The sequence below is a fragment of the Chiloscyllium punctatum genome, chromosome 1 (assembly GCF_047496795.1).
Source record: "Chiloscyllium punctatum isolate Juve2018m chromosome 1, sChiPun1.3, whole genome shotgun sequence".
NCBI classification, from domain to species: Eukaryota; Metazoa; Chordata; class Chondrichthyes; order Orectolobiformes; family Hemiscylliidae; genus Chiloscyllium; species Chiloscyllium punctatum.
In genome coordinates, this window is record NC_092739.1 from 22,014,651 (window position 1) to 22,027,805 (window position 13,155).

Here is a 13,155-nt window from a genome sequence, read left to right on the forward strand (position 1 = left end):
CATGTTCTGGGAGGGTTGTGGAGGATGGAAACCTACCAATCTTTAAAAACTACTTGGATGAACACTTGAAGTGTCATAGGTGCTAGAAAGTGGAATTAGTGTAGACAGGTCAGCGCAGACTCGATAGGCCAAAGAGTCTCTTCTGCACTGTATAACCCTTTAGAGACCATTCAGTGTACTTTAGATGATGGTATACAGGAACAGTTATAATCAGATTCACTTAATTCAAATCAATACAATTCATGTCCATATGGTAATACAAACAGTTATTTTTCTGAACATAACAGGATAATTTTGCCTAATTAAAAAAAATTAACAACCGTCTTCTATTCTCTTTCCCAATCTGGCCCAAACCTTGCTGTCATGTTTTCCTGTGTAGGTTAGGTGCACTAGTCAGGGGTAAACATAGGATAATAGGGTTGGGGAATGGGTTTGGTGGTTACTCTTCGGAAGGTCGGTGTGGACTTGTAGGGCTGAAGGCCCTGTTTCCACACTGTAGAGACTCTAAGATTCAAAATGTACCTCACACCAGGAGGTGAAACTGGTTTTGAGTGGTCACGGAGAACAGGCAATAACGCACCAACATCCCGTTTTACACTCCACCTTACCATCCAGGCTGTTGATGTGCATTTTTAGATTTTTCACACCCATTAAAGATTTGTTTCACGCACGTTGTTCTTTAAAATTAATGAAAAATTTGCACAACAAAATAAAAGAAATGACACACACACACACCTTGGTGGTACATGTTTTATATTTCTGAGGTCAATACTGAAAGCCTGAGGGAACCTAACTCACCCATCTGGTTACCATGTGTCACAATCTGTCCATCCTCAGTAAAGTGACAAGTGTTCTAAGCAACCTTTCTCCTCTGCTTCTCAAAAAACTGTTGGATTTTGCTAATCAACTCTGGGATGATGCACATCATGTACTGGCTAATGTTTCTAACAAGAGAGTTCATATGTGACTCATTCTCATATCTGGCTTGGCCACCTCAGTTAATTTCATTGAGCAATGTATACATTGGGGAAAAAGGGTGAGTATTACAACAAATTAATTACAGTGGTCCTTAAACTGTGGCAACAGAAATATTTTGCACAAGCAGCAAATGGCCCACAACACCTGAGGTGTTTTGCTTAAGGTGCAAATGTGTAGTTCAGAAATTTGCATTTTGACAACCACAGTTTCAGATTTGCAGACAAATCATTATTGACAGTATCTTGCTTCAAAAATAAATGCTTGCTAACAAATCTCTACTTATAGAGTAAATAGAGCAACACTGCACAGGAACAGGCCCTTCAGCCTGTTTTCTATGCTGTCCATGATGCCATTCTAAAGTAATCTCATCTGTCTGCATGTGATATCTCTCCATTCCCTGCCTGCTCATGTGTCTGGCTAAACGCCTTTTAAATACTGTTGTCATATCACTTCTACCACCTCCCTAACAGCACAATCCAGGCACACTCTGTGTAAAAAACTTGCACATCTCCTTTAAACTTTCCTTCTCTCATCTTAAAACTATGTCCCTCTAGTATTTGCCAGTTTCACTCAGGGAAAAAAAAAATCACTTGACTATCCAACCTGTCCACGCCTCTCATAATTTCATGTACTATCATGTCATCCCTCAGCTTCCAATGCACTAGTGCAAACAATCCAAATTTGTTCAAGCTCTCCTTACAACTAATATCCTACACCTAGTAAACTTATTTTGCAACCTCTCAAAAGCCTTCACATCCTTCCCACAGTGTGGCAACCAGAACTGCACATAATATCCCAAATGAGGCCTAACTAAAGTTTTATACAGCTGCAACATGACTTGCCAACTTTCATACTCAATGCCCCAACTGATGAAAGCAAACATGCCGTATGCCCTCTTTACCACATTATCCACTTGTGTTACACTTTCAGGGAGTAATGCATGCACCTCAAGATCGCTCTGTATATCGATGCTCCCAAGGACGCTGCCATTTACTGTATACATTCCTCTTGCATTTGGCCTCCCAAAATATATTTTTTGAACAATAAAATGGTCCTTCCCAGAAGCATTATAAAACAAGTATAATACCAACTCACAGAAGAAGGTATTAGACTTGATGACCGAAAGCTTGGTCAGAGAGATGGGGTTAAGGAGTGCCTTAAAGGAGGAAAGTGAGATAAAAAGATGGAAAGGAACAGGAAGGAAATTCCAGGGTTTAGGGCAGAGGCAAATCTACATAGTCATGATGGTTAAATGATTAAAATCTGTGAAGCTTAAAAAGACAGAATTAAATGAGCACAACTACAGTATGGTGTGAATAAGTCAACATTTAGCAATATGCACAAGAAAGACATTTCTCAAAAAAAAGATACTGTACTGGCCTCCGTTTAGTCATTCATAGTTGATTACTGATCACTTGTTAAACAACAAACAACTGTTTGTCAATGATTTACACACCTGCTGTACTCTTGGTACTTTACCTCTGTTAGAAGGTAAATGGATGGAAACTAACATTTCAGGAGCCACTTAGAAAAAAAAAACTGGTAGCATGTGGGTGCATGTATCTTGCAGGAAGCATTAATCAACTGTTGCCAGTCCGCAAGACTGTTTTTTTTTGCGAATGCACAATGGTATCAATCAGCAAGATATACTTAGCTTTGTGAATGCACAGAATCTTCATTTGGTTGGAGAGAACCTCAGTACATCAATTCAAACAAATAGTGAAAATCCCGAAATGTGACCTGCTCAGCTTTCAGCAGCAACACAGTTGAAAATATCCCTCAATCTATATCATTAACATGAATCAGATGTCTGCTCCCATTGCGTATTAGTGGGCACCAAACAGCAGGCAGGATAGAGGCTACATGTGTTTCTATTCAGGCAGTTATAATAATGAATTATATCTGAAAGGTTTACATTCCTTTTTGTTAAAGAAAGGTGCCTTTGCCTTCCTGTTTGAATGAACTTTATGCACAGCTACTGATTTATATGCACACTGTTGAAAGACATTGCAACCACCATAATCATCTGGAATTGAGGTAGTGTAATTAATATTAATTAAATACAATAATTAAAACAGATTCAGGTAACTGCAGGAGAGCTGATAATGCATTGGTTGTGTCACTGGACTAGTAATCCAGAAATCCTGGCTAATATCTAGGGGACATGGGTTTCAAATCCATGATAGCAGATAGTGAAATCTGAATTAAAAGAATAACTTTGAAATTAAAAGCTACTCTAATGGTGACCATGAAATATTAGTTGCCACATGTCAGTAAATCTGGATGTCATCCAGTTTCTTACTGTATAAGGACACAGGCTGCTTCAGTATCTGAGGAGTCGCGAATGGATGTGAACATTGTGTAGTCATCAGCAAACATTCCACATCTGACTTTATATAGAGGGAAGGTCATTGATAAAGCAACTGAAAGCAGTTGAGCCCAGGCCACACTACCCTAAGGAGCTCCTGCAGTTATGCCCTGGGCTAGAAAGTGACCTGGTCTGCCCATATAAACACAGTGTTTGCAAGTGCAGGACAAGAGACTGAGAATTCCACAGTGAATAACTCACTTTCTGACTGCTCAAAGCCTGTCCACTAATCTACAAGGCACAAGTCAGGATTGTGATGGAATATTCTCCACTTGCTTGGGGGAGTGCAGTTCCAACCAAACTTAAGAAGGTCATCATTATCCAGGACAAATCCAACCCAATCTAATACCTTCAACAGTGTCTTGCTCCTCCACTAATGCACAGTGACAGCCATCTACGATCCAGAAGGTGTACGGCAAGAACTCATCAGGATCCTTAAACAGTACCTGCCAAACCCTTGCCCAGCAGACATAAAAGGTCAACCATAGCCAACACTTAGGAAAACCACCAACTGCAAGTACCACTCAAAGTCATACACTATCCTGACTTAGAATAATATTGTCATTTATTTAGTCAGTGGGTCAAAACCCTGGAACTCCATCCCTAACATCACCGTGGGTGTTTCTGCACCCCAATGACTGCAGAATTCAAGAAGATAACTCAATATCTTGTTAGGGCATTTAGCAATAGGCATCAAAAACTGGCTGAGCAGGCATTCCTGATGAAGGACTTCTGCCCGAAATGTCGACTCTCCTATTCCTCAGATGCTACCTGACTGGTTGTGCTTTTCCAGTACCATACTCTTAATCAGAGATGTCCACCTCCAAAGAATGAATTTTAAAAACCTGAAAATAATTAAGCTTCAACTTTTACAGTTAGGAATTACACCAGGAGGCAAATTTTCCCTCTTACTCTATACCCCACCCCAACATAGCATAACCAGCATGTTGAGCAAATATGTCCAAGTTAGTTTGATCTATTCTCAATAGCTTGAAATTCCAGTTTATAATTTTTGTAGTAGTCCCTTAGTCCTCCATTCAAAATGGTTTAATGGTCCAAAGGGATAATAATATTCACATTTTTTGTGTGTGGGGGCTAAGATGTTTGGACCACTTACAAGCATGTTGACAGTAATTTTCACAAGAACCAGAATCTCTCTGCAAAATTGCATGTGAAATAATTATATTCTTCTGTTGCCTCTTTTGATAAGCAGTCAGCATCTTTTAAAACAAGCTCCTCCCATCCCCAATGTGTCCAGTACATACAGTGACCAAGTCGAAGGGTCACTCAATGCAGCGACGTCCAGTGCGTTTCCACGTCGGCTGTGGTTTTTTTTCCCCCAGATCTATGCGAAGAATATGATCCTTTTAACAAGGAAACACACATCCCAGTTTATCTGAAACGTGCTGACGCATTCCTGAATGAATGAATATCTTTTTTGACTTTGGAAATATTCCACCCCCCCCCCCCCTCCTCCCCCAATGGAGACAAAGCAATCTCCATGACAACTGCAGCCTGGTCACATTTTGGCACTTAAAGAGTGTGAAATGTGCTGGCGCTATTCTGATGGAGCTGATTAATTAAACATTAGATAACAATCTACAAATCTTTATAACCTGGAAGTAGCTGAGCCGACAATAATGCAGAAAGCTCCCCCCCCCCCCCCCCATATCGTGAATTAAAAGAAGAAGACATTTTTGTTAGATTCAAAAAACACCTCATCATGGCTACATCTGTGCAATGCAACATCACTGCAAGCTGCGGTGGAGGGGGGGGGGGGGGGGGGGAGAGAAGAGAGAGTTATAATGAACGTTAGAAAGGTTCAATGTAAAAGTGGAAGGGTAGCCAGATGAGCTATTGAATGCCTTTATTGATGTGCATTTAATCTGGGAGTGGGGGGCTGCAATCTAAAGATGCAGAGAGGCCTGTTCAATAAAAACCAGGTCTGTTTTCATTTAAAAGCCAGAAAATAAAAGGCTGGAAAAATCAAAGGTGGAAAAAAAATGGTGTTGGTGTGATTGAAAAATGCAGGTGGCTCCGTGCAGACGGCAGGGCAGGTGACAGAGAGAAACCGCCCCGGCTCCCCGCTCAAATCCCCATCCCCTTGACCACTGCTGTCACCCCCACAACATCCGTCAACCACCAGGATGCCTCCGGGACGATGCGATTAAACAAGACCCAGACGAGGGCAGCGCCGAGCCAGCAATGAGCTGGCAAAGATGCGTTAACACATGCCCCTTTAGCACAGCACACCCCACAACGTTTTAGCCCCGAATGATCCAGGCAAAGCAGCAAAATGGCAAAAGAAAATGCTGCGCGACTGAATTTGGGATCCATTCATTCCCCCCGCCAGCATCCAGCCTTCCCCTTTCACGCTGTCTGAACTGATTTGGGATGATGTACCTGGTTCGTGCTTTCCGGGATTGTCCGTCAGCTCAATGGCCAGCAGCTCCCGCTCCTCGAAGCTCTTGCCCACCGTGTAGATGCGGCTGATGCTCGGGCACTGCAGCCAGACGCCCACCAGCGCTTCCCGCAGCTCCGGGTACCGGTGGTACTCGAAGGGGATCCCGTCGGAAGGTGCCCGAAGGGGGTCGGCGGACACCGCTGCTCTGGCCCAGACTGTCGCTCTCCACAGAGCCCAGCAGGTCAGCACAAACCGACACAGGGTCATTGTCCGAAGCAGGGCCACCAGCAGCGAGAAACCGAGCGGGAGGGTCAAGGTGTTTAAATAAAAATAAAAGCAGCGAGGCTACACAGGCAGCTATACCCCGAGCAGCCGAGATCTGGTGACAAGCCGGCACAGGGAGGAGGAGTCTACTGACACAAACCCATCTCTCTCTCACACACACACACACACACTTTAAAAGGGCATCGTCAAAGGGGGAAAGGAGATCATTCTGAATGCAAACTTCTCCTCACATTCATTCGCTGGTCGTGTACTGACTGCACGAAAAGTGTGGTGCTGGAAAAGCACAGCAGGTCAGGCAGCATCCGAGGGCTTCATCAAGAGTGCGGGGGTGAGGGGATAATATATGTAGATCAGACTAGCTAAGGACGCAGATTTCCCTTGCTAATGGATGTTAGTGGAGTAGATGTTTCCCTCCCCCCACCCCCCTTTAATAATGGACAATAGTTACACGGTCATCATTAGACTCCCAATTCTAGATTTTTATTGAATTCAAATTCCACCATCTTCCACAGTAGGATTCAAAAACCTGGCTCCCCAGAAAATTTCTTGTATCTCTGGATTAATAGCATAGTGGAATGTCCTTTACCCTGTCAAAATTATTCATAATTTTGAACACCTCATTAAAATCACCTTGCATTGTTCTCTGTTCCAAGGATCTCTAATCTTTCCTTGTATTTAAAAATCCCTCATTCCTGATAGTGTTCTAATAAATCTGCTTTTCACTCTCTCTAGGGCTTTAACATCATTCCTTAAAAAAACTACCCAGAATTGAACACAATACTCCAAATGAACAATGATTTGTAGAATTATATCATTTATTCCTTGCTTTTATGATCTCTACCTCTATTTATTAACCAAGGATCCTATAGGCCTTCTTAACAACTATTTTAACTTGGATTAGTGGTGCTGGAAGAGCACAGCAGTTCAGGCAGCATCCAACGAGCAGCGAAATCAACGTTTCGGGCAAAAGCCCTTCATCAGGAAAAAAGCTTTATTCCTGATGAAGGGCTTTTGCCCGAAACGTTGATTTCGCTGCTCGTTGGATGCTGCCTGAACTGCTGTGCTCTTCCAGCACCACTAATCCAGTATTTGATTTTCAGCATCTGCAGTCATTGTTTTTACCTTCTTAACTATTTTAACTTGCCTGGCTACCTTCAATGAATTATGTTCATGAACCCAGAGGTCTCTCTGCTTCTGTACTCGACTCAAAGTTATACCATTGAGTCTATATTATCTCTCTATTATTCTTCTACCTAAATGCATTACCTCATATTTCTCTGCATTGAAATTAATCTGCCAGCTGTCTGCCCATTAGTCCAACCTGTCAGTGTCCCTCTGAAGTCATTGAGCATCATCCTCACAATTCACTATTCACCTTAGTTTCGGATCATCTGCAAGTTTTGAGATTTTCCCCTAACACCCATCTCCAAACTGTTTATACAGGTAGTTCCTCTGTAATTCAATTGCCACCTCGAGAATACAGCTCAAATCTTTATCTACAGGCTTTTATTTCAAAAATATATTTTATTCATAAAAATATCTTTATATACATAGTCACAGAAACAGTTCAGTTCTGTAGAGTAGCATATGGAAAAACAAACAAACATTGGAGTTTGACTCTATCCAGCAAATAAACCAGTTTCTTACTTGTACAAGATTATATTTACATACATTTAAGGCACCAGAAGAGTCCAATATCTGAACGCATCCCTATTTAACTTCAGCAGACAGAGCCAAGATAGTGGGCTTTCTCACTGTGCATTCGCAGCAGCCGCCCCAAGCTTCAATCCGTCCCTCAACTCCTAATGCTGGATCTTGGAATGAGACAGTTATGCAACACTCAGTCGAGGTCGATTTCTTGCTTGGGAAGACCAAGTTTTGAGCAGACCAAAGAGCATCTTTCACCAAGTGTACGGTCCTCCAGGTGCAGTCAATGCTTGTCTTGGTGTGCGACCCGAAGAACAGACTATAGGGCACAGAGTTTTGTGTCACAAGCTGCTTGAGATGAACCTCAATAAAAACCACTGCATCTTTCTCCAGACTTCCTTTGCAAGGGTACATTCTGGAAGGAGATGTGTGACAATCTCTTCAAAGGTAGTGTGCAGTAGTGCAGACAAACTGGGCGTGCATGAAGGTTCTCACAGGTAGTGTCCTTCCCACCACCAGCCAAACAATGTCTTGGTGCTTGTTGGAATGTTCTGGTGGTGAGGCATTCTTCCAAATGACTTTAACAATCTGCTCAGGGAACAACCTGACAGATCCACCCTCTCCTTTTCCCCTCAGGGTCTGGAGGATGCTAAGTGCTGACCATTTCCTGGTGGACTTGTGGTCAAAGATGTTTTTTTTTGCAACTTTATTCATGAAAGGCAGGTGATATGGAACGGTCTAACTGCTTGGAACACTCCACAGCAACGAGGCCAGGCCCATCCTTCGCAATACCGGGGACAGGTAGAACCTCAGTATGTAGTGACACTTAGAGTTTGCATACCAAGGGTCTATACACAGCTGAATCCAGGCAAACACAAAGATGGGCATCAGGATGAGGGTTATATTAGGTACGTTCTTCCCCATCTTATCCAGAGTTTTGTACATGGCTCCCTGCAGATACAGTCCATCTTTGACCTCCAGATGAAGATGACTCAGGTGACTGCAATGGTGTAGGTTCTGGGAATGGGCCAGACTGGTGCCAAACAGTTTCTGAAACACAAAGATTGTTAGTTGACTCATCATAAAATCTCCTCTCACCAATGGGTCAGTCACCAAAACATGGTTAGAGCAAGATGATTACAAACCCATGGCTGAGACGTGAATATTTCCTTACTTGAGGAGTGCTCTTATAACTGGGTCCATTGTCCAAAGTGATTGAGTCTCATGGTTTGTTCCAAACCCAGTTCATTATGCATGTGTTGTCTAGATGTTTTGTGACTAGATCAAGACTTCGTGTCTTTCACCCATCATATGAGATTGTTTTCAATTGTTCCTCTACAAATCTTGATTCTGTTCCTCTGGTATTGGAATTTGTAAAAACACAAATATTCTGCAATATTAGACACCACTGTGATAAGTCACTGAAATGTACCTTTTCAATTTCTTAACACTCAACCAGTAGTTTCAGCCAAATAAATAATTTTCTGTATAGGACATGACTACATAAAAGAAGCTAATAGATGACATGAGTAAAAATTGTGGAAATTGTAAAACAACTTCGATGACACTACCATTCCTTTAGTTAGCCTTCTAATAATATTATTTTAACAAGGATGTTGCCAATAGATCTAATAATATGAAACAAAAGCAGATACTTTATTCTACATTTTATAGATCTACTAACCAAACTTAGCTTTTCAACAATACATAATCAGAACAAACAGGTTACAATTGACAACATCAAAGAGAAGATGCTAGGAACTACACTTGGGGACATGAGCAAAGTTTCCAACTGTAATGGAGGGGAACTTTCCAATGACAAATTCAAAGACATATGTAAAATAATAAACATACTATCATGAAAATTACAACTGAAGTCCTTTCACTAATAGACTTTATAAAAGGAATCATCCATCAATTGATAAAATGCAATTACAGCAGGTCCACCAGTCTGGAAGTTGAAAACCAATTGGCATGGGCAATTCAAGCAGAAGATTAACTCCAGATGGTTGCAGGATATAACCCTCATCAGTTGTGGATGAAGTCACAATTATTGCCTGACATGTACAATAGTCCTCATGCACTCAAAAGAAACTCTGACAGATTCTTTTTGTTCAGTAAATTTGAGGAAGACAAGCTTTCATAAAGGTTGAGGTCATAGGAAAGATTCAGAGAGCATTAAGGCACCATGTAAGACAATTTGAGACATATTTCAAATGAGGAGATTTGATATCTTATAAAGAGAAGGTGATAGGGAATGAAAAGGCCCTGATAACATAACATTGTGTTGAGGCAAAATTTGTCAAATTGGAGCAAAGAATAGTGGTAGATCAAAGATCAGTAACAGTAATGTGAGTGACATGCAGAATAGTGCTATTGCATGCAAAGATCAGTTACACAGAGTGGGTACCCAGGTGAAATGTATCCTAGAGGAATCTAATAAATGGATGATTAGTTCGAGAGGGGGATAAAATTACTTTTAGAGGCTGCAGTATGGAACAATAAAGAGTGAAACTCAAAGAAACACAGTAAGCAGAATTAGAAGCAGAAATCTTCATGATCATGGTGATAGCTGCCAATAACTAAAAGGTAAATGATCAGGAAAAGAAACATAGGGAATTAGATAATTGGAAAGAATTTGGAGGTTACCCTGATGTGCTAGATAAGAGGCTTTGTCACATAGGTCACAAAACATTTTTGCAGAGGGGACTTAAGGTTTTCAAAAATGAACAGATGTTACTGCTTTTAGATTTTATTCTCCCTAAGCTGGAAGAGTACTCTTGAACCTCCTTTTAGCTCTTTTGGTGACAAGACCTTGTAAGTGTAAGCTAGTCAGTGCAAAATATGGAGGGCAGCATTTTCTAACACGCTGGTTCTGAAACCACCCAGTTGACAAGCAGAATGAAATCTATGGCAACTAAGGAAATATATATATGCATAGAAATGCAATAATGCCTCCAGGATATATAACATTTTCAGTGAGTCAGAGCTAGTGAAAATAGATTGTATCCAACTCAAAATGGACCCACAAGGTTTTAATAATATCATAAAAGGAAATTTTCAGGCGTCTTCATGACAATTTGTTGATGAATTTGATTTTATTTATATAAGGTGGTACTATTGGATTTGACAAATTAGCTATGTTAATAAATTCAGACTAAATTTAAAATTGGAGCCAGGCTTGAAAAATTTGTTGGTTCAAATACTACACAAAATCATTCTGGAAAATTGTAAATAAATAATTTCATTTCGAGCGTTCCTTCCTATCGGACTAGTTTGGCAATTGCAAAGCCGGTTTGCTCAGTTTAACCAAATGTATGCTGAGACTAAAATATGTTCTGATTGTGATTGGCAGTGTTACAATGAAACACACTGAGGTAGAAAATATGCTAAGGGCAAAGAAAGCATAAAGCAAGTTAAATTTTGATACACGATTAGTTAAATGTTCATCTTTGCGTGACCAAAAGAATGTGAAATTGATCATTCTTTTTGCAATACTTCACATGCTAATCTATTTGATGGGCGTTTTGCTGAAGCTGGTTTTGGAATATTTGTTAGAGATGAGGATGGAAAATGTTGCTCTTTATCTTGGGAAGCAAAGAGGTAAAGGTATTTTGGCTGCCAAAGTACTTACTCTTATTGTGGCAGTCCAATATATTAAATCCAATATGTTAAGTGTGATTCTGAATGATGGAAATACAGAGGATAATAATACCTATAGAATGTTCTGTAGATCATTGACTGTTGTGGAATAATGATCCCTTTATGAAACGTGCAAATGATAATAGGTTGTGGATTGACCTTGTCAACTTCAAAAAAATGATGAAGAGAAAGGAAATCTCTTATACAGTTAAATGCAAGTTATCAACTGTTGGATTGTTTTGCAAAAAGGATTCTATATGTATATTAGTTCTACAGTCTCACAATGTAATAATTTGCCTTTCATTTATTTTGATATGAAAATCCATTTGCACAAATCAACTCTAATTTTGTAAAGCGAGAGAAATGTGTTAAGTGTATTAAATTGCATGCAGAAGAAGGCATTAATGAGGAAACCACTTGTACCACTATGAAATGGAACAGACTAAAATTCTGGCTGTTGGGTGAGGAGATACGTTTTTGTAATCTGTACCTCTGTTTAAAAACAAATTGCTTATATAAGTGTGCAAGCTCCATCTTTCCCCACCTGACTTTTGGACTAAAAGTTAGAGGACATAGATTTAAGGTGAGATGGGAAAGATTTATAAGGGACTTGATTTATAAGGGTGGTGCATGTTTGGAATGAGCCGCAGGTATAATTATAACATATACAAGGCATCTGGATGGGTATATGAAAAGGAATGGCCAAATGCTGGTAAATCAGACTGGATCAGTTTAGGATATGTGGTCAGTGCAGATGAGTTGAACCAAAGGGTCTGTTTCTGTGCTGTATAATTCTATGACTCTATGACGTGCAACAACAGAGTAGGTGCCTCACAAAGGATGACCAGGCTTTTACCCATAGTGGAGAGAGAGCAGTGCTCCCAGAAGCCCATTTCTGCCTCACCTTGGCAATACACTCCTCGCAAGTCTTTGCTCACACCCCAGCCGCTCCGAACCATGTTCCCAGCACCTTCAGGTAATCTGTCCTGACAGTGAAGGGGATAAAGATCAGTCAGCCCATTTCCCAAAGAACATGGTTTCACTCTTGCCTTAATTTACCTTGGCTCTGAGGCCAGTTTTAACTGGTCACAGATGCTCATGAGTCTGTGCGCTGACAGTGGATCTGAGCAGAACATGGTGATGTCGCCCATGCACAAGGAGGATTTGATCTGCAGACCTCTCTCAGGCTCGCATCCTTCCCAACAGATTCAGCAAAAGGCTCTGTACAACAGATAAACAAGGCAAGAGAGAGAGGGCAGCCCTGCCTGACTCCAAATCTGATCAGAAAACCTTCTGATTCCTACCTATTGATTGAGGCTGCACGGACAATGTTGGTGTAGAGCAGTCAGATCCAATTGCAGATTCCCTCTCCAAAGCCCATTTTGGAGATCACATCCCTCATATAGATGTGTGATATCCTGTCAATGGTCTTCTCCTGGTCCAGGCTGACGAGGTAGTCATCCACCTCCGCGCTCCCACCCCCACCTTGTCCTTGTATCCCTGAGGAGGACAAGGCTCTCAGAGAAGGCCTACCTGGTTTGGTCAGGGTGAATCACTGATCCCAGAGCAGACCTGACCTGGTTGACAATGACCTGAGACAGGATTCTGTAGTCTGCATTCAGCAGTGAAATTAGTCGCCAATTTCTAATTTCATCCCTCTCCCCTTTCAGCTGTAGATAAAGGTGATGATATTTTTCCTCATGGATTCGCACATACTACCTTCCAGAAGCATACTGTGGTACACCTCCAGCAAGTGCTGGCCGATCAAGTCCCTCAGAGTTGAATGCAACTCGGCTGATAAGCTGTCACTTCCGGGAATGTTATTCTTTCC

At 41.2% G+C, this 13,155-nt stretch overlaps 2 protein-coding genes across 2 annotated transcripts in view; both read right to left on the reverse strand.

Moving 5' to 3' along the window:
- cpe (carboxypeptidase E) overlaps positions 1-6,157 on the reverse strand; it is a 108,303-nt gene extending 102,146 nt beyond the window's left edge. Inside the window, exon 1 of the mRNA XM_072576019.1 lies at positions 5,750-6,157. Within this exon, the coding sequence (XP_072432120.1) occupies positions 5,750-6,017 (268 nt within the window). The 5' untranslated portion in view covers positions 6,018-6,157. The remainder of the gene's footprint in view (positions 1-5,749) is intronic.
- A 1,466-nt stretch (positions 6,158-7,623) lies between these two features.
- The window catches only part of LOC140480765 (methylsterol monooxygenase 1-like), a 55,666-nt gene continuing 50,134 nt past the window's right edge, over positions 7,624-13,155 (reverse strand). The window contains exon 6 of the mRNA XM_072576153.1: positions 7,624-8,732. Coding sequence (XP_072432254.1) covers positions 8,675-8,732 — 58 coding nt within the window. The 3' untranslated portion in view covers positions 7,624-8,674. The remainder of the gene's footprint in view (positions 8,733-13,155) is intronic.